Source organism: Ovis aries, chromosome 8 (assembly GCF_016772045.2).
Source record: "Ovis aries strain OAR_USU_Benz2616 breed Rambouillet chromosome 8, ARS-UI_Ramb_v3.0, whole genome shotgun sequence".
Taxonomy (NCBI): Eukaryota; Metazoa; Chordata; class Mammalia; order Artiodactyla; family Bovidae; genus Ovis; species Ovis aries.
The window spans coordinates 74,325,585-74,349,713 of record NC_056061.1 but is presented as its reverse complement, the minus strand read 5'-3'; the positions used below and the strand labels follow the sequence as shown (position 1 = coordinate 74,349,713).

The window sequence follows — 24,129 nt, the reverse complement described above, 5'->3', positions numbered from 1 at the left end:
TCCCTGTCATCCTCTTCTCCTCCTGCCTTCTATCTTTCCCAGGTTTTATCCAATGAGTCAGCTCTTCACATCAGGTGGCCAAAGTACTGGAGCTTAAACTTCAGCATCCCTTCCAATGAATATTCAGGACTGATTTCCTTTAGGATTGACTGGTTTGATTTCCTTGCTGTCCAAGGGACTCGCAAGAGTCTTCTCCAACACCACAGCTCAAAAGCATCAATTCTTCAGTGCTCAGGCTTCTTTATGGTCCAACTCTCACATCGATACATGACTACTGAAAAAAACCATAGCTTTGACTATAGGCTCTTTTGTTAGGAAAGTGATGTCTCTGCTTTTTAGTATGCTGTCTAGGTTTGTCATAGCTTTTCTTCCAAGGAGCAAGCATCTTTTAATTTCATGGCTGCAGTCACTGTTCACAATCATTTTGGAAGTATTAAAAAAACAAAACAAACAAAAAAGGGAGCTTGAATTTCTCCCTTCCAAAAATGTAAGTCTTTCGCCTGGGTTCTCAGGAACCATCTGATCCATTTGTGGTCCCCTAGAATGAGGGGAAAAAATAGCATTTTCAAAAACCGAAGCAGTAAAACAAGGAGATTTCTGGTTCCGTCTTTACATGGAAATGAATTTGTAACTGAGCTGGATTTAATTGGGTTAAGGGAAGGTAGGCACTATGTAGGAAAAGGAGGACGTCAAGGCTGTATATTGTCACCCTGCTTATTTAACTTCTATGCAGAGTACATCATGAGAAACGCTGGAGTGGAAGAAGCACAAGCTGGAATCAAGATTGCCGGGAGAAATATCAATAACCTCAGATATGCAGATGACACCACCCTTATGGCAGAAAGCGAAGAGGAGCTAAAAAGCCTCTTGATGAAAGTGAAAGAGGAGAGTGAAAAACTTGGTAAAGCTCAACATTCAGAAAACGAAGATCATGGCGTCCGGTCCCATCACTTCATGGGAAATAGATGGGAAACAGTGGAAACAGTGTTACACTTTATTTTTTTGGGCTCCAAAATCGCTGCAGATGGTAACTGCAGCCATGAAATTAAAAGACGCTTACTCCTGGGAAGGAAAGTTATGGCCAATCTAGATAGCATATTAAAAAGCAGAGACATCACTTTGTCAACAAAGGTCCTTCTGGTCAAGACTATGGTTTTTCCAGTGGTCATGTATGGATGTGAGAGTTGGACTGTGAAGAAAGCTGAGCACCGAAGAATTGATGCTTTTGAACTGTGGTGTTGGAGTTGACTCTTGAGAGCCCCTTGGACTGCAAGGAGATCCAACGAGTTCATTCTAAAGGAGATCAGTCCTAGGTGTTCTTTGGAAGGACTGGTGCTAAAGTTGAAACTCCAGTACTTTGGCCACCTCGTGCAAAGAGTTGACTCATTGGAAAAGACTCTGATGCTTGGAGGGATTGGGGGCAGGAGGAGAAGGGGATGACAGAGGATGAGATGGCTGGATGGCATCACCAACTCAATGGACATGAGTTTGAGTGAAGTCCAGGAGTTGGTGATGGACAGGGAGGCCTGACGTGTTGCAATTCATGCAGTCGCAAAGAGTCGGACACGACTGAGCAACTGAACTGAACTGAACTGAAGCACTGTATAAATAAAGTCTCAGACATATCAATAAAGCTCACCAGAACACATTTCTGACACCAGGAAAGACCCTGAGTCAGAATGATTGGCCCGAAATGACCCAGAAACTAACTCCATCACCAGAGAACCTGAGACTACAAGCCATGTGGCAGAGCAGTTCTCCTGGGTTCCCTTAACATGCTGCTCTCTACCCTGTAGCCCCTTCCCAAAAAAGCCTCTTGCTTTGTCAGCATGGAACAATTCACTTTTCAGTGTTAGACAAAAGCCCACTCTCAGACCCTGCAAGGAGTCCCCCTTTCTGTAACAGATGGTGACTCTGGTGGGATTTCCTCACTGCCACTGATGCCCTGAACATTCAGGTACTTATGGACAAGCTTGTCCACTGACTGACCCAACCCAGTGGCCTAAACAGGTATTTTCTTTTCTCCTTTGTCTCCCCTAACTCTGACAACTGGCCTGAGTGCCCTGATCTGATAAGGAACAAGTGAAAGAAAAAGGATCATTGAAAAAGCAAGAGAGTTCCAGAAAAACATCTACTTCTGCTTTATTGACTGAGCCAAAGACTTTAACTGTATGGATCAGAACAAACTGTGGAAAATTCTTCAAGAGGTGGGAATACCAAGCACCTGACCTGCCTTTTGAGAAATCGGTATGGAGGTCAGGAAGAAACAGTTAGAACTGGACATGGAACAACAGAGTTGTTCCAAATCGGGAAACAAGTAAATCAAGGCTATATATTATCACCCTGCTTATTTATCTTATATGCAGAGTGCATCATGAGAAATGCTGAGCTGGAGGAAACACAAACTGGAATCAAGATTGCTGGGAGAAATATCAATAACCTCAGATATGCAGATGACACCACCCTTATGGCAGAAAGTGAAGAAGAACTAAAGAGCCTCTTGATGAAAGTGAAAGAGGAGAGTGAAAAAGTTGGCTTAAAGCTCAACATTCAGAAAACCAAGAACATGGCATCTGGTCCCATCACTTCATGGCAAATGGATGGGGAAACAATGGAAACAGGGACAGACTTTATATTCTTGGGCCCCAGAAATTACTGCAGATGGTGACTGCAGCCATGAAATTAAAAAACTCTTGCTCCTTGGAAGAAAAGTTACGACCAACCTAGACAGCATATTAAAAACCAGAGACATTATTTTGCCAACAAAGATCTGCCTAGTCAAAGCTATGATTTTTCCAATAGTCATGTATGGACGTGAGATTTGAACTGTAAAGAAAGCTGAGTGCTGAAGAACTGATGCTTTTGATCTGTGGTGTTGGACAAGACTCTTGGTGCAAGATCCAACCAGTCCATCCTAAAGGAAATCAGTCATGAATATTCGTTGGAAGGACTGATGTTGAAGCTGAAACTCCAATCCTTTGGCCACCTGATGCAAAGAACTGAGTCATTGGAAAACACCCTGATGCTGGGAAAGATTGAAGGCGGGAGGAGAAGGGGACAACAAAGGATGAGATGGTTGCATGGCATCACCGACTCAGTGGACATGAGTTTGAGTAAACTGCAGGAGGTGGTGATGGACAGGGAGGCCTGGTGAGCTGCAGTCCATGAGGTCTCAAAGAGTCGGACACGACTGAGCGACTGAACTGAACTGAAGGAACAAGGGCTTGCTGTCTCCTGTAACCAGTGCACGTTGGCGCCCAGGGTAAACAGGCGGGTAGGCTGGTTTACAGGAAGGCAAGCCTGTGAGTGAGGGAGCTGGCAAGCGTGCCCAGCCCAGACCCTGGCGCGAAGCCTCCAAGCGGAAACCTGGGCGGGGCCTGTCGGCGGAGGGACCGCCAGGCAGTCCGCGCAGAGGCGGAGGTCCAGACCGCAGCCGCGGAGGTCCAGACCGCAGCCGCGGAGGTCCAGACCGCAGCCGCGGAGGTCCAGACCGCAGTTGCCGGCTAGCGATAGAGGATCACAGGTTCTGACTTGGCAGACTCGCACTCTTGCAAAACTGCGATCCAGGTGGGAAAGGGAGAGATGGGTGACTCCAAGAGCAGTCTTGGCTTCCTCCTTTTGCTTCTGATTGTCTTGTTCAGCGGGACGTCCAGCGGTGAGTTCCAGGATGAACCTGCGGGGGAACGCGAGGAGGTTGGATGGGTTCTGACCCGGAAAGGGCATGGGGGTGGTGTCCGCGGGGTTCGCGAAACTTCTTGCAGCGTGTCGCCGTCGCCTCCTCCTCTTTCGCTTCCCTCGGCCCCTTTTCTCCTCGGAGGCTCCTGCCAGCTTCTTGCCGGCTCTACGGGACAGAACAGGGGTGCCTTGGGTGAAGTAGTAATGCCGGGAGTTTGGGAGGTGACGCTGGGAGAAGAGGGCGGCCATGACGCGGCAGGAAATGCGGTGAAACCACCCAAAGGTCCAGCCCGCCCCTGGAAAGTGGGAGCCCTGGAGCCTGGCGGTTTGGGACCAGTCGGCCTTCCCGGGGAGAAGGGACCCAGACCCACCCCGAAAAGCACACTCTCCTGCCCCGACCTGTGCAACAGAGACCCTTCTGGTCCGTCCATCTCCCGGCCCTTGAAGGACCAGCGCTCTTTCCCGGCGGTAAGTTATAAACGCAGAGCGGACCCGGGTGCCCAGGCGGCGACGGCGGCGCGCTCCTGGCTGAAACGTGCTTGAGTTGCTGTTGTCCGAGCCGCAGCTGCTGGTTCCACCCCGGTCCCCGGGCTCCAAGGCGCGTCTCCATCCGTGTTCCCTGGGCTCCACCCCCGGCCCCATGGCTCCACCCCAGGACCCCGAGGCTCCGCTGCGCTGCTCCCCCAGGAATCCCTGGGCTCTGTGGCGCAGTTCCTTCCCTGTTCCTGTGCTCCCCTGCGCGGCTGCACCCCGAACTCCGGTGGCGGATGCTAGCCTCTTTCTGTGCAGGGACCGCGTGCACTGGCCCATTGGTCTAGATGCAGAACATTTTTTATTAGAGAATTGATCCTGTTGGGCACCACGTATATCCCTTAACCTGTTAGTACCCAGCGAAATAGATGTCCTGCCTTTCACGTGGCCTGCAGAGTCCAAGTTGAGTATAAGTAGGTTTCCAAGTAGACAGTTTCCTGGACCTTCCCCAGGTCAGCATTTCTGCTTGGTGGGGGTGGGGGTGGGGGTGCGAGGGGCACGGGGTGGAGGGATTTCCACGCACTATATTGTCTCTAGCTTTCCTTTTCTGCAAAGTAGATGATGAGGTTATGATACTAAATGCAGTGCTACACTGATAGTATTAGTCTGTCAACTGTCAGTATTAGTATTGACTGTAAGTTCTTCAAAAACTTCCCTTCTTCAAAAATTTGAAAGGAAGGAAAATGTGCTACGAAATGTGATGGCTTGTGCTGGGCCTCAGATTCGGAGGAGAAGCCCAGTTCCAGCAGCTGGCCCAGTGTCTCACAGGGCTCCATGCAGCCCTGGGGGCCTGTGTCTGACTGTCCTCTCACAGTCCCCCAGCGTCAGGGGGAAGGTGCCTGCTGAAGCCCGCTTGGAGCCAGGCAGCCACATACATCACCCAGCACCGCAGAAGCACATTGTCTTCCAGAACACTGTGCCTTAGGAATGCCATAGCATCTGAACTTTCTAAGACAGACTTAGGGATGTGGAATATTTTCTAGATATCACCTTCATTAGGTTGAACTGAAAATGTTTGTATAACTTTTGTGACCAAGAAATTTTTAAACAATGTTATAAAATAAATAGTTTTTAAGATTGTTTCAACACAAATACTTGGACTAGCTTAAGGCCAAGTGCTTTTTAGTTTCTACTTCACCAGAGTAATGTAGTTGATTCATCCTTGAATGTGCCGTGAGTAGTTGCTCACTCCTGTCTGACTCTTTGCGATGCCATGGACTTATACAGGGTTGAATACTGGAGTGGATAGCCTTTCCCGTCTCTAGGGGATCTTCCCAACCCAGGGATTGAACCCAGGTCTCCCACCATGCAGGTGGATTCTTTACCATCTAAGGCACCAGGGAAGCTCACAAATACTGGAGTGGGTAGCCTCTCCCTTTTCCAGGGGATCTTTCTGACCCAGGAATTGAGCTGGGGTCTCCTGCATTGCAGGTGGATTCATTACCTGCTGAGCCACCAGGGAAACCCTTAAGTTTCTTTCTTTTCTCTCTTTCTTTTCTTTTTTTTTTTTTAATATTTATGACTAGTCTTGGGAATTATTTGTCTATAAGATGAAATACTTTGTCTTAGGAAAAGAAAAATGAAAAAATGCTCTCGCCTTGTACAAGAAAAAGCAGTGTTGGAGAAAGAAAACTTAAAAGCTAAAGAAAAAAAAGGAGAAAAATACAATAGAAACATAAACTACTCTTTCATGGAAAGTTGCCTTTAATTTTTTTTTTTTTTTAATACAGAGGAGTTCTGCCTTCTTACTTTGGGGAAAGTAGGAGAGGAATTTACTGAAACATCTTAAATTTGGCAGATCCTAGCATTTCTCAGTGCCAAAAGTGGGTTTGGGTCAGGTCAATAGTAAATAATCCCTTTTACTACACCTAGAACAGTCCTATCGTAGAAGGCAATGGCACCCCACTCCAGTACTCTTGCCTGGAAAATCCCATGGATGGAGGAGGCTGGTAGGCTGCAGTCCATGGGATCTCGATGAGTTGGACATGACTAAGAGACTTCACTTTCACGCATTGGAGAAGGAAATGGCAACCCACTCCAGTGTTCTTGCCTGGAGAATCCCAGGATCGGGGGAGCCTGGTGGGCTGCTGTCTATGGGGTCGCACAGAGTTGGACACGACTGAAGCGACTTAGCAGCAGCAGAAGCAGTAGCAGTAGAACAGTCCTATGCACAGAATGGGTGCCTGAGTTGTGTTGTGTAGGAAAAAAAAAGTAAACAGATTTTGTGCTTATCTTCAAGGCTGGCTTAAGTATAAAATGGATTTTTAAAAATACTTGAAAAAATTAAATAATTCAAGTTATTAATAATAAAATTACATATGCATCATGAGGAAGGCGCTCAATGCCTAGCCACTGATCAGCACCTTCCTGGAGTCAAAGCTCCTCCCAGACAGCTCAGGCTGTTACTTGTTGAAGCTGATTATGACCCAGATCCTACCACCTATGAAGGTAACAAGTGGTTGAAAAGGACAAGTTGGTTTGCTCAGGAGCCCCGTGAAAATAGTGACCTAATGTCCTCAGACCACCTCCAAGTTTCCAGGTTAGAAAGGGGGCAGAGGTGGCTGCTGCAGGGCACATCAGCGTCTTGAGCACAGTCAGGTTAGTTGGCACAAGGTGAACGTTTGAGCACCACCAAGCTTGTGGTTTCAACCAGTCTGGGGGTCTGCGTGCTTGCAGCCAGCAGTTTTTATGTGCTGGGGGTCTGCTTCCTGTAGAAATAACTTGAGGCTTGTGTCAGCTCTTTGTTGTCTTTCAGGGAACTGGGAATTTCATGACCCTGCTCTGTGGCTGCTCACAGTCTAAATTGTTACCAGTTTCCCAGCCTAAGGAGTATTCCTTTCTCCATCTTCACATGTTCTAATCCTTAACTCTTAAACCACCATTTTGAGATTCAAAGGAAGCCAGGCTGACTAAAACTTTTCTACAAACAAGAGGCAGACAGAGACCATGGCGGGGGGTGGGAGGGTGGGGTCTTTCCCACTAAGGCGCCCTAGAGCCCTTTTGGTTACAAGACCATTTATTACCCATTTGTCCAGGGTCCCAAGAAGCCCAGGGCCTCCAACAGCTTCCTGTCTCTTGAAGAGAGTCTAAACATGCCCTCTCTCAACTGGCATCTTATCCCTCTGTCTGTTAACTCACCCAGCAAAACCCCCTGACCTGGCGCCCACGACCTAACTTAGGAGGGACGGGAACAGGGTTTCCCAGAGTGTGACACAGGGCTTTAGGGTGAGGCTGGGCATCCCCACTTCTACCCTTTGCTCCCACATTCATAGTGTCTAGGAATTGGGAGAGTAGCAGCCTATAATGGTTATTAAGGTAGGTGTTGACAGATTTTTTTTTTTTGCTACAGAAGAAAGTAAATCTTGAGGTCTCTTTAGGCAATTTGGTATCTGTTTCTGGGTGCAAAAGGAGCTTCCATGTTTGTGGAGCACCAGAAGCCAAATATACTGTGTAAATCAACTGAGAACCAGACTTGTCCACTGTCCTGGTTTCTCACCCCAGTAAAGAGTGACCAACCCGTAGAAATCATCCAGGAGCTGCCTCAGTCATCTGTTTATGAACCAGAAACTTACACAGTCCTGCCTTGTAGCTTCTGGTGGTGGGACTGTGATAGGAGTGTGGATCTGGCTGTTAGGGGCTAATGCACCCCCTCTGCTGTAGACTGGCTTCCTTGGTTCAAGGAGCCGTAGGGGACACTGCATGAAGCCACAGGTGTAAGCAGGGGACAGTGGCCCTGTATCAACGCTGGTGTCAGGCCTAGGTCCCCTGCTGGTACATCTGATTTGTTCCCTGTGGCCCTGGTTATTGCAAGCCACATAATCACTTCTATCCTATGACGGCTGGCCTATCTGAACTAATGGTTAGGAGTTGGTGAACCCAGATCATGCTGGGCAACTCTGACATTCCATGACCAGAGGCCTCATCTCTGCCAGGCCCCAGGACCATACCAGGAGCCACACTGAATGGTATGGGCTTTCTCACTGCAAGTGGTGTGTCCTTTCTTCAGGACACTAGGAGTCTGTGTTGTGAGCCTCCAAGTAAAATGCCACATACAGCATGTAGCCCCTTTCCAAACACAGATAGCTGTGACGTCACCAATTCTGTTGGGTCATCTGCCCAAGAAGCAGGTCCAGCCACACTCATCATTCATCAATTGTGACTGCTTTTGTGCCAGGACAGCAGTTGCATTGGATACCTAGGGTCTGCGAAGCCTGAAATGTTTCATATGTACCATCAGAGGAAACCTAGGACCTCAGTGGTAATTCAGTGGAGATAAGATAGGGACCAGAACTCTGCAGGCCTAGGGTGACTGTAGGTTGCTACTTGTTTCCATGATTTCCTCCAGGAGATGATGTTGTTTACACGTACTATCAGGGAATGGGGAGTCAGGGTCAGAAGAGTGAATGTGGAATTCACGACTACGGTACCCTCACCCATGGTAGTTTACTAACAACACAAACTGTCCATTCATGTCAGAAGTCCAGGACATGTGCAATGGACACTGAGTGGATCTGTGGACCCAGAGATAAGCACTGTTAGCAGGACCTGGGACAGGTGTCTATTAATTGCCTGGTCCTCGGAGCATCACCTCACAGCACGGGGGCCATGATCATGCTGCAGTCCTGTGCATGGTGTTAGTAGCACACTGAGTCCCATGTGAACGTGGGAGTGGTTCCAGCTCACTTCAGTCACTCAGTCACGTCCGACTCTTTGTGACCCCGTGGACTGCAGCCTGCCAGGCTTCGCTGTCCATCACCAACTCCCAGAGTTTACTCAAACTCATGTCCATCGTGTCGGTAATGCCATCCAGCCATCTCATCCTCTGTCGTCCACTTCTCCTCTGGGCTTCAGTCCTTCCCAGCATCAGGGTCTTTTCCAATGAGTCAATTCGTCCCATCAGGTGGCCAAAGTATTGGACTGACTTATCCCAGTAAATAACCATGTGGCTCATCGGGAGAGAATGGAAAGACTTCTGCACTTGCTGTCATGATGAAAGGGCCCTCCTCACCTGGATGGGACTTCTTTCTCTGGTGATGCCTTCTGAGAAGTAGCTCAGTTCTGGAAATTTTGGTAGGGATGTTTGGGAGGGATGGCTGCTTTCAGCCTGCTGATTATCCAGTCTTGTGTTTGTCTCTCCTTGGTTTCTCTCAATCAAGCAGTTTGCATCCAGGTTCACTGACCATCTCTTTGTCTCTAGGATCACCCTGTGCTCTGAGCTGGCATTGTGCTCTCTGCAGTCAGGCCCTGGCTGGCATTGGGACTCTCTAATCACTTTCAGCTTCCCTGATAGCTCAGTTGGTGAAGAATCTGCCTGCAACACAGGAGACCCCAGTTTGATTCCTGGGTTAGGAAGATCCGCTGGAGAAGGGATAGGCTACCCACTCCTGTATTCTTGGGCTTCCCTTGTGGCTCAGCTGGTAAAGAATCCACCTGCAATGCGGGAGACCTGGGTTTGATCCCTGAATTGGGAAGATTTCTCTGAAGAAGAGAAAGGCTACCCACCACAGTATTCTAGCCTGGAGAATTCCATGGACTGTATAGTCCATGGGGGTCACAAGAGCCAGACAAAACTAGCGACTTTCACTAATCACTTTGACCATTGTACCAGCTTTGCTCCTGACATACAACACTCCACCTGGAATCTGATTTTTCCCTATTTTCCATTCTGTTCCTACTGGAAGCCAATGGAAACACAGTCTCCTACCACTATCCCTGATTTCCACAAAAGTCAACCTTGAGCTGTTGGAGATGCTTCTCATCCATGCTTTCCTCTCGGGCTCCATAGACTGCATCAGGCTTTCCCATGGTGCCTGGTGTCCTGGACACTTTCCCTCCCTTTCATTCCCTGTCTGCCCTGGCAGATTCACTTCTCTGAGCCTTGGATCCCCTCCTCTACCACCTGCCTCGGAAGTTCTGGACTTTCTCTTTCATGCCATGTGAGCCAGGCCTTTCTCCAGGCTTCCAAGACCCATCCTAGTGGGAGATCAGCAGTGTCTCCCCAGCCTTGCTAAGTCCTGTGACCCGTGATTATTAACTCTTCCTTCTCCTACTTGGGGTTCTGTGCTCACCTGCCGCCTCTTTGCCCCTCTCCCTGTGATCCTGCTTCCTCAGGGGCATCCCCACAGGCTCCCCATCTCTCACAGGACACAGGGTTAGATTCTGACAGTCCTCTGTCATCTAGACTTTTCCTGCATAGCAGCCTGGCACGTCTCTGCAAAGGTTATGATGCTGGGAATGGACCTGGTGGACAAGGGGACACAGCCAGGATGTGTGATCTTTGCCAGGCAGGGGACTCCTCCCTCTCCACAAGGAGAGGAGGGGCACTGGCTGTATGGTGTGTGCTGTGGGATGTCATTGCTCTGTCAGCCCGCCCTGCACTTTACTCCGCTCTCACATAACTGGGGGAAGGGGCCTGCAGGTTTTTTTCCCCAACCTCACCCTCACTGTGTTTTGCCTTCACAGACGCTCATTCTCTTTCCTATAATTTCACCATTGATCCTCAGCCCAGAGATGATCAGCCATGGTGTGAGGTTCAAGGAGAAGTTGATCAAAAGGTCTTTCTCTCCTATGACTGTGGTACAGCTAAGATCAAGTACATGAGTCCATTGGGAGAGGAAGTGAAAAATATGAGCGCCTGGGAAGCACAGACTGTCACACTCAGAGACACTGGAGACTTGCTCCAGGGGCAGATGCCTGACGTTACACCGGAGAAACACACAGACAAGGGTGAGTTAGAAAATCCAAATGCAGGAGAAGTAGACTGGGGGCTTAGCTGCATCCACTGTTATCGGGTAAAAAAAAAAAAAAAATTGGATATTGTCCTTCCCTAGTAGTCCAGTGGGAAGAGCAGCTGTTGCAGGAGACACCAGAGCCCGATTAGCTGGGCCAAGGGGAGGTGGACCCAGGTGGGTAAGAATCTGTCAAGCCCTGAGGCTGAGCTCTTTCTTTCCTTCAGTGGGATCAGGCCTTGTGACCCTGCAGGCCAGGATGACATGCTGGCGTGAAGACGATGGACACACCAATGCATCCTGGGGGTTTGGCTTCAATGGACAGCTGTGCCTCCTCTTTGATTCAGAGAATGGACACTGGACAGTGGTTCATCCTGGAGGGAGACAGATGAAAGAGAAATGGGAGAACGACAGGACTGTGACTGACTTCTTCAGGACAGTCTCCATGGGAGACTGTTGGGCCTGGCTTCAGGCTTTCTTGGTGCACTGGGAGAAAATGTTGAAGAGCTTGGGTAAGTGAGAAGAGTAAGAGAAAGTGGTCGTCCTCTCATGGTGACATGGACCCATTCCCATGTGGTGTGTGTGTGTGTTAGAATGTGATCCGTCAGAGGTGAGTTGTTCCTGGGAAAGCAATGGCCCGGGGACGCTCTGTCATCCTCCTTCCTCTTCCACTCCTGATGTCTCTCCTCACAGCTCAGGCGTTTGGACGACTGAACATGGATTTTTGCTGACCCCAAACCTGTAGACACTTTTTGATTTCTGGAATTTATTTCTCACTGTACCCTCTTTCCAGAATCTTCTTCTAAATGTCACCAATACTACTTCGGGAAATCTGTCAATAGCACCTCTGCTGTCAGCTCCTGAGGACTGCACCTTCATGTCACCATTTCTGATGTCACAGCGGGACTGAGTGGCTGTGTTGGAAACCTTGCTCCTCCATTAGCTGTCAGAGCCTCGTGAGGACTGGGCTCCTCCCTTCCCCCGTCTGGCCTGAGGATCTATCACAGGGGCCTCCATGTGATGGGTGCAAGCTGTCTACACAGTAGGAGTACTGAGTCAGGGGGGCGAGGAGGCATCTGCTGAGCTTGGGGTCTGGACAAGGGCTTCACTCTTACTCTCCTTGCAGCACCACCGACCACAGTCCCCACGACAGTGCAGCCCACGGCCGCAACCAACAACCACATAACAGAGATCATCTTTGTGGTTCTCCCCGTTTTCGTCATAACAAGCATCGTAGCCTGCATCCTTTACAAGAAGAGGTACTGAGGGCAGAATTCAGAGGGAAGGCAGGGGCACAGGGCCTGGCGTAAAGACAGGGAGGGAAATCCCAGCCAAGCCCTGCCCCTCACTGAACCTCCTCATCCTGCAAATGAGTAGGTGAACAAGGCCTCATATAACCTGAGAGCAAGAATTCAGACAAGCTCAGGCCTCAGTACTGAAAGGTCCTCACTGTCAGATGACAGTGAGAAGTGGGGGGCGGCTGGGGGCCTGTTGGAAGTTAAAAGGGTTTAGCCAAGTCCCCTGACTGAGCACACACCGCTGGCTGGCAGGGCCCCCGGTGGGTGGTGTGAGAACAGCAGGCACTCAGGGCGAGTGAAGGACTCAGGGGAGCTGAGAGCAGCATGTGGGCTCCACGTGATGTGTCAGCGGGAAGGGGACCCACCCAGGGGCCAAGATGAGAGGGGCTGGGCTCTCATCCCAGGAGGAAGGGGTGGGAAGGCCTTTGCAGACCCACCTCCAAAGGCCTGTTCTCACAGGAAGTGGCCTGGGTCAAGCAGGCAAGGCAGGAGACCCACAGCAGAGACTGTGGGAAGTGCTGAGGCCAGGCCTGTGTTCCTGGAGCAGCAGCAGTTGTGACTCATCCTGTGGCCTGCACGTCACCAGCCTCCTGGGGACCCAGAGCTCCATTGCCAAGCGGCCCTGCCTTGAGCAGAGGTGCCTGGGGATGGTGGGCCTGAGCTGGGGTGGAAGCGCCCCCCCAACTGGGGGGACCAGGAAGAGATGGGAGCAGGGACCCTGGTCCTGAGAGCTGTGTGTGCTGCTCAGAGGCTGGAGGGGCACGAAGGAAGGCGTTTGCCTGCAGCCCCCCAAGGCTGTCAGGAAGCAAGTCCCCTCCTCTTGGGACCTGCTCCCTGGTCCTTTAGGCCCCCTTCGGGGAGGATCTGGACCTGAGTAAAGGGAGCAGATTGATTCCTCACTGGCTCCAGTTCTGAGCCTGAGCAGGGGGGCCTGGGGTGACTCTGTGATGCAGGAAGGAAGGAGGAGGTGACAAGAAGCTGCTGGGCCTGGGGTGGGGGTGGGGGTGGAGGACATAGGAGTCCCTCAGTGAGGGCAGGGCTGGGGGACTGGGGAGGGGAAGCCCCAGGATAGTGAGAGGAGTTCCTCAGCCTCCTGGACCAAGGCCTCTTTCTTTTCTGCAGGAGATGGTCCTCCCAGGAAGTGTGGCAGGTGTGCTGTCGGCCTGTGGGCTCAGTCTCTGCTCAGCCGCCTTTGCCCTCCTGCGTTCACTTTAGAGGCAAGAGAAGAGACCCAGGAATTCGGAGCCTGCCTTCCTGTTATGATGACAAGGTGGCTGCACTGTTACTCCAGGTTGTTTCTTGACTTCCTACTTTTGCATTCCAGTCCCCTATACTGAAAAGGACCCCTTTTGGGGTGTTAGTTCTAAAAGGTCTTGTAGGTCTTCATAGAACCGTTCAACCTCAGCTTCTTCAGTGTTACTGGTTGGAGCATAGGCTTGGATTACTGTGATATTGAATGGCTTGCCTTAGAAAGGAACAGAGATTGTTCTGTCATTTTTGAGATTGCATCCAAGTACTGCATTTCGGATTCTTGTTGACCATGATGGCTACTCCATTTCTTCTGAGGGATTCCTGCCCACAGTAGTAGATATAATGGTCATCTGAGTTAAATTCACCCATTCCAGTCCATTTTAGTTCGCTGATTCCTAGAATGTTGACGTTTACTCTTGCCATCTCTTGTTTGACCACTTCCAATTTGCCTTGATTCATGGACCTGACATTCCAAGTTCCTATGCAATATTGCTCTTTACAGCATCGGACCTTGCTTCTGTCACCAGTACATCAACAGCTAGGTATTGTTTTTGCATTGGCTCCATCCCTTCATTCTTTCTGGAGTTATTTTTCCACTGATCTCCAGTAGCTTATTGGGCACCTACTGACCTGGGGAGTTCCTCTTTCATTATCCTATCATTTTGCCTTTTCCTACTGTTCATGGGGTTCTCAAGGCAAGAATACTGAAGTGGTTTGCCATTCCCTTCTCCAGTGGACCACATTCTGTCAGACCTCTCCACCATGACCCGCCTGTCTTGGGTTGCCCCGCGGGCATAGCTTAGTTTCATTGAGTTAGACAAGGCTGTGGTCCTAGTGTGATTAGATTAACTAGTTTTCTGTGAGTATGGATTTAGTGTGTCTGCCCTCTGATGCCCTCTTGCAACACCTACCATCTTACCTGGGTTTCTCTTACCTTGGGCGTGGGGAATCTCTTCAGGGCTGCTCCAGCAAAGCACAGCTGCTGCTCCTTACCTTGGATAAGGGCTATCTCCTCACCGCCACCCTTCCTGACCTTCAACATGGGATAGCTCCTCTAGGCCCTCCTGTGCCCGCGCAGCCACCGCTCCTTGGACTCAGGGTAGCTCTTCCCGGCTGTTCCTGCGTGTTAGCAGCCTGGCACTCTCGACTGCTGCCCCAACCTCAGCCGTGGGGTAGCTCCTCTCGACCGCACTTAGTGCGCCAGTCGCAGCCGCCTGCGCTTAGTGCACCCTGTCACAGCCGCCTGCGCTTAGTGAGTAGTTAAAGCAAATTCTGGAAAAAGGATACAAAGAGATGAAAAACCCAACTGCCACTTTTGAAGAACCCAGAGCAAAAGCAGGATGCCTCACATGCCCCCAGAACACAACAACACTTAAGGGTTCAGCCAGTCACCTAGCCATCCCTCTGACTGACCCCTGGACACACCCCTCCCATCACCCCATAGAAGGAACCAGCTAGCTCCACCACCTTGGGGAGTAAGCACGCAAGCAAACTGTCATTTGTTCTCACTCCCCTCTGCTGCAGTAGTGGTCCCAATAAAGCCTTGCCTCAATTTCTTTTCATTAAGAAATTTGATTTATTTCTATTATCTGGCCTCTGATTGATTTATACTGATTAAGGAAACCAAGAGCCTGGTGTGTAGCAATTTGGGAACAAGAGACACATGGGGGCTGGGAGGAGGACAGTGTTAGGGACCAAACGACGGGCTCTAGGACCTGAGTCATGTTTACCAGAGAAAGACAGGACATGCGCTCATCCTGCCTGGCCAATCATGTAATGCCAGCTACTCCTGTAACTGAGACAAAGAACTGCCTGTATATAAGCCGCCATACTCCTTTGTTCGGGGCTCTTGTCGGATTCCACTGTGCTGGAAGAGACTTGGGCCCTAGCGCACTAGAAATAAACTCCCTTCTTGCCTTTGCATTACTGTGGTGGACTTGCTGTCTCGGTCGGTTCAGAGATACGGGCTTGGTGCAAAACATTTGGGTGCTCGTCCAGGATCTCCATCCCACCGGGGAGGACAACTCTCCTGGTAGAAGGGAGTAACCTCGTTAGGAGATAAGAGCTCTGAGCACTGGTGCTAACGTTGCAGAAGCCCAGATTAAGTCCGGGGCCCAGTATCGTACTGGGGAGGCATCTGGGTGTAAAGTGCAGAGGGAAGTCCGGCATAAGGCCGAGGCCCAATATCGTGCTGGGGAGGCGGCTGGCTCTGGTTACTAGATTAAGTCCGGCATAAGGCCGAGGCCCAGTATCGTGCCGGGGAGGCGGCTGGCTCTGTGAACATCCTGCAGGTAAGATTGAGTGCGTTGTTGGTGGCTACCTTGCGTTTGTTATCTGTTTGTCTATTTGTGGTGTCTGCGTTGCTCTTTGTGTGCTCTGTTGGCTCTCAGTGTACTTTTCTGTGATCATGGGACAAACAACTTCTACTCCTTTATCTCTTATGGTTAACCACTTCTCTGATTTTAAGTCTAGAACACAGAATCTATCATTGCTGGTGAAGAAAAGCAAGTTAGTAACTTTTTGTTCTGCCAAGTGCCCTGCTTTTGATGTTCGCTGGCCACAAGAAGGCACCTTCAGCCTGCCTACTATTTGAGCGGTCAGAGAGAAGGTGCTCGCCCCCTACCCTTCGGGGCACCCAGACCAAACTCCATACATTTTGGTCTGGAAGGACCTGGTGGAAAACCCCCCAGCCTGGCTAAAACCTTTTGTTTTCCAGCCCCTCACTTCCCTTCCCTCTTCCGCATCCTCAGCTTCATTACGTCCACAGGTACTAGTCGTTGAAGCATCCAAAGAGAAAAAAGAGAAAAAAAAGTGCAGCAACCGGGTGAAACCGGTATTCTAGGAATCCTCACTATACCCCAATTTACTTGATCTGGAGACCAAATTGTTCCCACCCCTGTATGCAGATCCACATCTGCCCTTGCTTCCACAGGTTCCACAGGTTTCATCGGGAGAAGCCAGGAGGAGAACCGAGCCTTCAGCTCCTCCCAGAGAAGGGGCCCCCGCCCAGGGAACTCAGGGAAGAACAGGGAAAATGGCCAGCATAGCGGAAAAAGAAGACCCAGAAGTCCCCTCCTCCACCATTCACGCATTTCCGGTCCGGGCAGGGCCAGCCAGAGAGGGTGGAGAGGGGACATATCAGTATTGGCCCTTCTTTCTGCACTAGTGATTTGTACAATTGGAAAACCCAGACCCCCTCCTCTAAAAAACTGCAGGGTCTAATTGATCTTTTAGAGTCTATCCTTTTTACTCACAATCCCACTTGGGATGATTGTCAGCAACTGTTACAGGTGCTTTTCACTACAGAGGAGCACGAGCGGATCCTGTCAGAAGCTTGGAAGAATGTGCCGGGGTAGATGGGAGACCCACTATGCAGCCTAACCTGATTGATGAGGGATTTCCCCTGATGCAGCCCTGCTGGGACTTTGAGCGTGCTAAAGGTAGGGAGCGTCTCCGAGTGTACCGCCAGACTCTTATGCCCGGCCTTAGAGCGGCCGCCAGGAAGCCAACTAATTTGGCCAAAATAAATTCAGTGAGGCAGGAGCCAAATGAGAGCCCAGCAGCCTTCCTTGAAAGGATAATGGAAGCTTTTAGACAGTATACCCCTGTGGACCCACAGGCAGATGAGTCACGAGCGGCAGTTATGTTAGCATTTGTAAATCAAGCAGCCCCCGATATTAGAAGAAAGTTACAAAAGATAGAGAGGTAAAGTGAACAATCCTTGCAAGATCTAGTGAGGGCAGCCGAGAGAGTTTTTAATCATAGAGAGATCCCAGAAGAGAGAGAGGACCGCATTAAAAGAGAAGAAAGAGAATTTAGAGCTGAAGAAAACTGTAAAAATCAAAAAGAGCTGGCCCAGATATTTTTTGCTGGGGTTGAAAACAAAAACAGGTTTCAAAAAGGGAAAAAATTGGACTCAAAAACTGAAGAAAAAATGACAAGGCGTAAGCTTGAGAAAAACCAATGTGCATTTTGTAAAGAGTTTGGACATTGGAAAGATAAATGCCCCAAGAAAAGTCTAAAAGAGGGGCCCAAGAACCCCAAGAACGAGACTCCCTCTCCAGACAGTCATATCCTCTACGTGGGTGAGGATAGCGACTAAGGGGGTCAGGGCTCGAAGCCCCTCCCCGAGTCCTGGGTAACTATAAATGTGGAGGGGAAACTGGTTGGCTTCATGGTGGACACGGGAGCCCAATACTCAGTCTTAAACCAAAAAGATGGACCCATGTGTAAGAAAAGTAGCTGGGTGCAGGGAGCAACCGGGACTAAATGATATGGATGGACTACAAAACGGCATGTGAACTTGGGGGCCCACCAGGTAACCCATTCTTTTCTGGTGATACCTGAGTGTCCAGTGCCCTTGTTGGAAAGGGATTTACTGTCTAAAGTGAACGCCCAAATTCATTTCGACCACGGACAAGTGTCGGTTTTAGATGGGACCGGGCATCCTCTTCAGGTCCTGTCTCTGGCATTAAAAGATGAATACAGACTCTACTTGCCAGAGGCCCCAGCGACGATAAGCCCCAAAGTACAGCCATGGGTTCAAAGATACCCTCAGGCCTGGGCTGAAACAGCAGGAATGGGACTGGCCAAACAGAGGCGCCCTATCATTGTGGGACTGAAAGCCAGTGTCAAGAGGCTCGACAAGGAATTACTCCTCATATACAACGTCTCATAGACGCTGGGGTCCTGAAAAGGTGCCAGTCCCCATGGAACACTCTCCTGTTGCCTGTGAAAAAGCCTGGGGGAACTGATTTTAGACCGGTTCAAGATCTACGAGAAGTCAACAAACGGGTGAGTGATATTCATCCTATGGTTCCTAACCCTTATAGATTGCTAAGCAACTTACCTCCAAACTACATTTGGTATACTGTTTTAGATTTAAAAGATGCCTTTTTCTGTTTGCCTCTTGCCCCCGCAAGCCAAGAGATCTTTGCCTTAGAATGGCAGGAAGACTGTGGTCAGACCCCTGTGCAGCTGACATGGACTCGCTTACCACAGGGTTTCAAAAATTCGCCCACGTTATTTAATGAGGCCCTGGACGAAGGCCTCCATGAGTATCGGGTTGAACACCCTACCATTGTTTTATTACAATATGTTGATGACCTTATGCTGGCAGCGGCTACAGAGAAAGAGTGCCAAGAGGCAACAGGTGACCTTCTCCAAACCTTGGGGACTTTAGGTTACAGGGCCAGTGCCAAAAAGGCCCAGATTGCCAAGCAAGAGGTTACATACCTCGGTTATAAGATAAAACAGCCAGGGGTGGCTAACACAGGCTATGAAAGAAACCATCCTCCAGATCCCTGAGCCAGCTAACCCTAGACAAGTGAGAGAATTTCTGGGAACTGTGGGATATTGCTGGTTATGGATCTTGGGGTTTGCAGAAAAGGCCAGGCCCCTATATGAAGGGACCAAAGAAAACAAGGACTGGAAATGGACTGAGCCAATGAAAGAGGCCTTCCAAGAGCTCAGGCTAGCCTTGCTAGAAGCTCCTGCCCTTGCCCTCCCTGATCCATCTAAGCCTTTCCAATTATTTGTAGATGAAAAGCGGGGGATAGAAAAGGGGGTACTAACACAGAGATGGAGACCATAGAAGCGACCTGTAGCTTACCTTTCCAAGAGACTGGACCCAGTGGCAGCCGGATGGCCACCTTGCCTCCGTATCATCATGGCCACCGTGCTCTTAGTCCATGATGCTGATAAACTGACTTATGGACAGAGACTCTTGGTCTACACTCCTCATGCCATAAAGAGAGTTTTAAAGCAACCCCCAGGTAAATGGATTTCTAATGCCCACTTGACGCACTACCAGGCCTTGCTACTTGACACCCCATGGATTCATTTCCAAACGCCCTGCACTCTAAATCCGGCCACTCTTTTGCCCAGTCCGGAGGAAAATAGCCCCCTCCATGATTGTGATGAGATACTGGCCGGGGTAACAGCAATATGAAAGGACTTAACTGATACTCCACTGGATAACAGTGAGCTAAAATGGTTCACAGACGGCAGCAGTTATGTAAAAGATGGACAGAGACAGGCAGGAGCCGCAGTAGTAGATGACTCTGGACAGACGATATGGGCAGAGGCCCTTCCCCCGGATACCTCAGCACAAAAGGCAGAGTTAATTGCCCTGATTCAAGCATTAGAGAGAGCCAAAGGAAAAAAAAAATAACTATTTTCACTGACAGTCGCTATGCTTTAGGCACGGTACACATCCAGGGCCCGATATATCGGGAACGGGGGTTTTTGACAGCTGAAGGAAAAGAAATTAAAAATTTGCGTGAAATCCGTAGACTTTTAGAGGCTGTACAGATGCCTCGGGCTGTGTCAATAGTACACATACCTGGGCATCAGAAGGGTGACAGCCTCACGGCACGAGGGAATCGTGCTGCAGACCTGGCAGCTCAAAAAGTAGCTGATGAAGATTTCATCACCCCTGTGTTGGCGATCAGACTTCCACCTCCAGGTATGGGAACTCTGCCCCCAATCCCTGAGTATTCATCCACAGACATTGCTTGGATCCAAGAACACACCAACCTTCAAAAAGGTGAAGATGGATGGTACCGAGACTCAGACGGCTACTTGATACTCCCTGCTCAGTTGGGACAGCAACTATGTGAGCATTTACACTTGTCTACTCATCTGGGAAAAAAGAAGACTCTGATGCTCTTTCAAACTGCGCTCCTGCGATTTCCCCGGTACCAGACAACTGTAAAAAACATAGTGCATGCTTGTAAGGCATGTCAACAGATGAGACCAGGAAAAAGACAACATGCAGGACTGAGGTATCGGGGAGAAGGACCAGGGAAACACTGGGAAATAGATTTCACCGAGGTAAGGCCAGGCAAGTATGGTTACCGGTACTTATTAGTGTTGGTGGATACCTTCTCAGGGTGGATGGAGGCTTTTCCTACAAAGGGAGAGGCTGCAATGATAGTGGCGAAAAAGATTTTAAAAGAAATAGTTCCCAGGTTTGGCCTGCCGGTGACCATCGGCTCTGATGATGGACCTGCTTTTGTGAGTCAAATAGTTCAGAGCCTTGCCCTAGCCCTGGGGACTAAATGGAAGTTACATTGTAAATACAGTCCACAGAGCTCAGGGCAAGTAAAAAAAAAAAAATGAATCGGACCCTAAAAAAACTTTAACTAAATTGGCTATAGAGACTGGCGGGGACTGGGTGACCCTCCTTCCCTTCGCCCTCTTCCCTGCGCATAATACTCCTTATCAACTTAATCTGACCCCATTTGAAATTCTGTATGGGAGACCTCCCCCTGTATGTCCAATATTTAAAGGGAAGAAACTACCGCCTCCCACGTTGGGACAATTCCAAGAGGCCTTGATGGCCTTAAACAAGGTGCACTCTCGTGTCTGGAAACTGCTCTGGGAAATACATATGGGTCAAAATAAGGGAACTATTCCCTCACATGACATTGGCCCAGGAGATTGGGTATGGGTCAAAAGGCACTAAACAAAGGCACTAGAACCCAAATGGAAGGGTCCTTATGTTGTTCTTCTTACCACCCCAACTGCCCTAAAGGTTGACAGTATCGGGCCTTGTGTGCATTGCAACCACGTACGCCCAGCTACTTCAGCAGAGCAGGAAGACGCTAAAAAAAATGAGAAGCGTGTCTGCACCCGTTCAACCCCCTGAGGCTGAAGCTCCGGCGTCGTCAACAGGACCAAGACAACTTGTCTGGACCATCTTATAGATGACCATGTTACTCTGCTCCGAAGCTGCCAGCGTGAACCCGCACCAACCCATCAGAATCACCTGGAAACTGCAAAATGGACTAACATGTGAGATGCTTAACTCACCACCACAATACATCCACCAAATACTTGGTGGCCAGACTTATACTTTGACCTTAAGCCGGTGGTAAATGTACCCTGGAAGAGGGGCAAGCTCCGGAATCATGCATTCTGGGCATGTCCAGGTGCGCCCAGGCATAACTGGAAGATCTGTGGGGGGATACAGGACTCTTATTGTAAATCTTGGGACTGCGTAACTTCCAATGATGGATCGGAGACTCCAGGGTATAGACGGTGGGATGTAGGAAATCGGGACTTGCTTAACTTCTCATTTGTAGGACCCGTACCTCCGTACTCCAATTGGGAAAAGGATCATAACTTTGCCCAGGTAAAAATAAGGTTTAACATTGACAAAGCAAAAAAAGAAAAGGCCTGGGTCAACGGGAGATCATGGGGGCTTCAGACCAGAACTGACGGGTTCCCATACCGGGAGTATTATAATGAGATCATTGTTGTGAGTCAAGTTTTAGAATCGGTACAAATATATAGTATAGGTCCAAACCCCATTGAACAGGTCCATGCAACTCTCTACCCGACCACCTCCCTACCTACATCCCAGGGACCAACAAAAGACCCAGAGGCAGGCCCCCTTGCTAAACTCGGACAAACAGATCCACTATGGAAATTAGTAAAGGCAGCTTATGCTACCTTAAATCAAACCCATCCTGAGGCAACTAAATCCTGTTGGTTATGTTACAACTTAATTCCCCCTTATTATGAGGCAGTAGGCCTCAACGCCTCTTACGACCTGGCCAACAGCACCAATCCTCCTCAATGTTAATGGGGAGACCGAAAAGTAGGCCTTACAATGAGAGAGGTATGGGGAAAAGGGTTATGTATGGGCAAGGTATTATCAGAGAGATCTCCACTGTGTGTGCATGTCGTTGAGCCTATGGGCTTGCCCATAGCCAGGTGGCTAATACCACGGATGGGAGGATGGTGGGTCTGTTCACACATGGGGCTGACTCCATGCTTACACAGCTCAATCTTTGATCCCAAAGAAGAATTCTGTGTTATGGTAGCAGTCGTGCCAAAGATTCTGTACCGACCAGAGGAAACAATATATGATTACTGGGCCCAAAAATTGACCCTAAATCCTCAAGAAGGAACTTACAAAGTCAAGAGGGAACCTCTTACTGCCATAACCATAGCAACTATGTTCGGTCTTGGAATAGCCGGGGCCGGAACAGGAATAACAGCTTTGTCCCTGCAAAGCCAAGGATTTAACTCCCTGAGAGCGGCCATAGATGAGGACATCACCCGTATAGAGCAATCTATTAGTCATTTAGAATCGTCTTTAACTTCCCTATCTGAAGTAGTTCTGCAAAACAGAAGAGGATTAGATCTGCTCTTTCTGCAACAGGGGGGACTCTGTGCTGCCCTAGGAGAAGAGTGTTGTTTTTATGCTGATCACACAGGAATAGTTAGAGAATCTATGGCCAAAGTAAGAGAGGGACTAGCCCAACATAAACGAGAATGTGAGGCTCAAAAAGGATGGTTTGAGTCTTGGTTTCCACAATCCCCTTGGTTGACCACCCTAATCTCCACCTTGCTGGGACCCCTGCTAATACTTCTACTGATGCTTACCTTTGGCCCATGTATTATCAATAGACTTGTAGCCTTTGTAAAGGAACGCATAAATACAGTACAGCTGTTTGTGCTTCGGCAACAATATCAAACTGTGTCTCAGGACTGAGAGGAAGATTCCTCTATATGATCTAAGGATGGGGGGAATGTTAGGGACCAAATGACGGGCTCTAGGACCTGAGTCATGTTTACCAGAAAGAGACAGGACATGCGCTCACCCTGCCTGGCCAATCATGTAACGCCAGCTACTCTTGTAACTGAGACAAAGAACTGCCTGTATATAAGCCGCCATACTCCTTTGTTCGGGGCTCTTGTCGGATTCCACTGTGCTGGAAGAGACTTGGGCCCTAGCGCGCTAGAAATAAACTCCCTTCTTGCCTTTGCATTACTGTGGTGGACTTGCTGTCTCGGTGGGTTCGGTCGGTTCGGAGATACAGGCTCAGTGCATAACAGACAGGACTCAGGCTTGGGTGGGGCACCAATTTAGTGGGTTCAGGTGATCAATGTGTCAGGGGAAAACTCTCATGCATAGGCCTGGGGGAGAGGACCTTGGGTTTAATCTCTGGCAAGAGGCAACACGGGGACCACATAGCCCCAGTGGAGGAGGCTGGTAAAGAGGCAAGTGATTTAGGAGAGCACGAGAAAGACGAAAGGACAGCATTAGACCCCTGGTCAGGACAGCCACATAGGAGAAGACGGGCCACTCTGGACAGGCCTGGCCACCCCCAGACACAGTGGCCCCAGATGGGAGTGAAATCAACCGGGAGGTGATGTTAATGAGTGTCAACAATGAACATCCTTCCAAGAACATAAAACTCCACCTGATCGCTCTTGCTACTTCGGTAATATTCTGCTCGCATCCATTTCCATATCTATAAATAGGGAAGCCAGCCTCACTCAGTGAGAAGACATGAAATGGAGCACTACCCGTGCTGAGGTGTCCGTGCGACCTTCCGAGGTCAGGGCTCAGTCACCCCTGAAGCTAGCAAAAGCCAAGAGCCCCGTGATAACAGAGAGATGGATCCCTCTGTCACAGACGTTGACCTCTCAATGTCATTGATAGATCACTATGTCATAGATAGACCACTTCCCAAGAATTAGGAGGTCTTGTCAGTCCCAAAGAGTGATGGATCATCTCACTCTTCATCAGTGGATAGCCCTGAGATGTGAAAGTGAGATGTTCAGTGCTGGCTGGATGCTGCATACAAGTAAATTATGAGGGGGAATAAAACGGATCACACAGGCTACCA

At 49.5% G+C, this 24,129-nt stretch overlaps 1 protein-coding gene across 8 annotated transcripts; it reads left to right on the top strand.

Annotated features, from left to right (window-relative positions):
- Positions 1 to 3,424: 3,424 nt before the first annotated feature.
- Positions 3,425 to 23,264, top strand: LOC114108725 (UL16-binding protein 3-like). Of its 8 annotated transcripts, XR_009601668.1 has the most exons (7): positions 3,425 to 3,655; positions 10,669 to 10,932; positions 11,162 to 11,446; positions 12,061 to 12,193; positions 13,355 to 16,923; positions 18,162 to 18,277; positions 18,406 to 23,264. XR_009601668.1 is itself a non-coding variant. In XM_027972410.3 (6 exons), exons 1-6 carry the CDS (start codon positions 3,583 to 3,585, stop codon positions 21,132 to 21,134), a joined length of 1,017 nt encoding a protein of 338 aa, XP_027828211.1. In that variant the 5' UTR covers positions 3,425 to 3,582; the 3' UTR covers positions 21,135 to 23,264. The 8 variants fall into 8 exon arrangements, 6 of the variants coding, with proteins under 6 accessions (XP_027828211.1, XP_042109534.1, XP_060275793.1 ...); XR_009601667.1 differs by having other exon boundaries at positions 18,162 to 23,264; XM_027972410.3 differs by lacking the exon at positions 18,162 to 18,277 and having other exon boundaries at positions 13,355 to 13,502; positions 21,021 to 23,264.
- Positions 23,265 to 24,129: the final 865 nt, after the last annotated feature.

What these genes read in the sequence shown, in the direction of transcription:
- LOC114108725 (XM_060419811.1), top strand. Translation starts at nt 19,559, where the DNA reads ATGGGCAGAGGCCCTTCCCCCGGATACCTCAGCACAAAAGGCAGAGTT.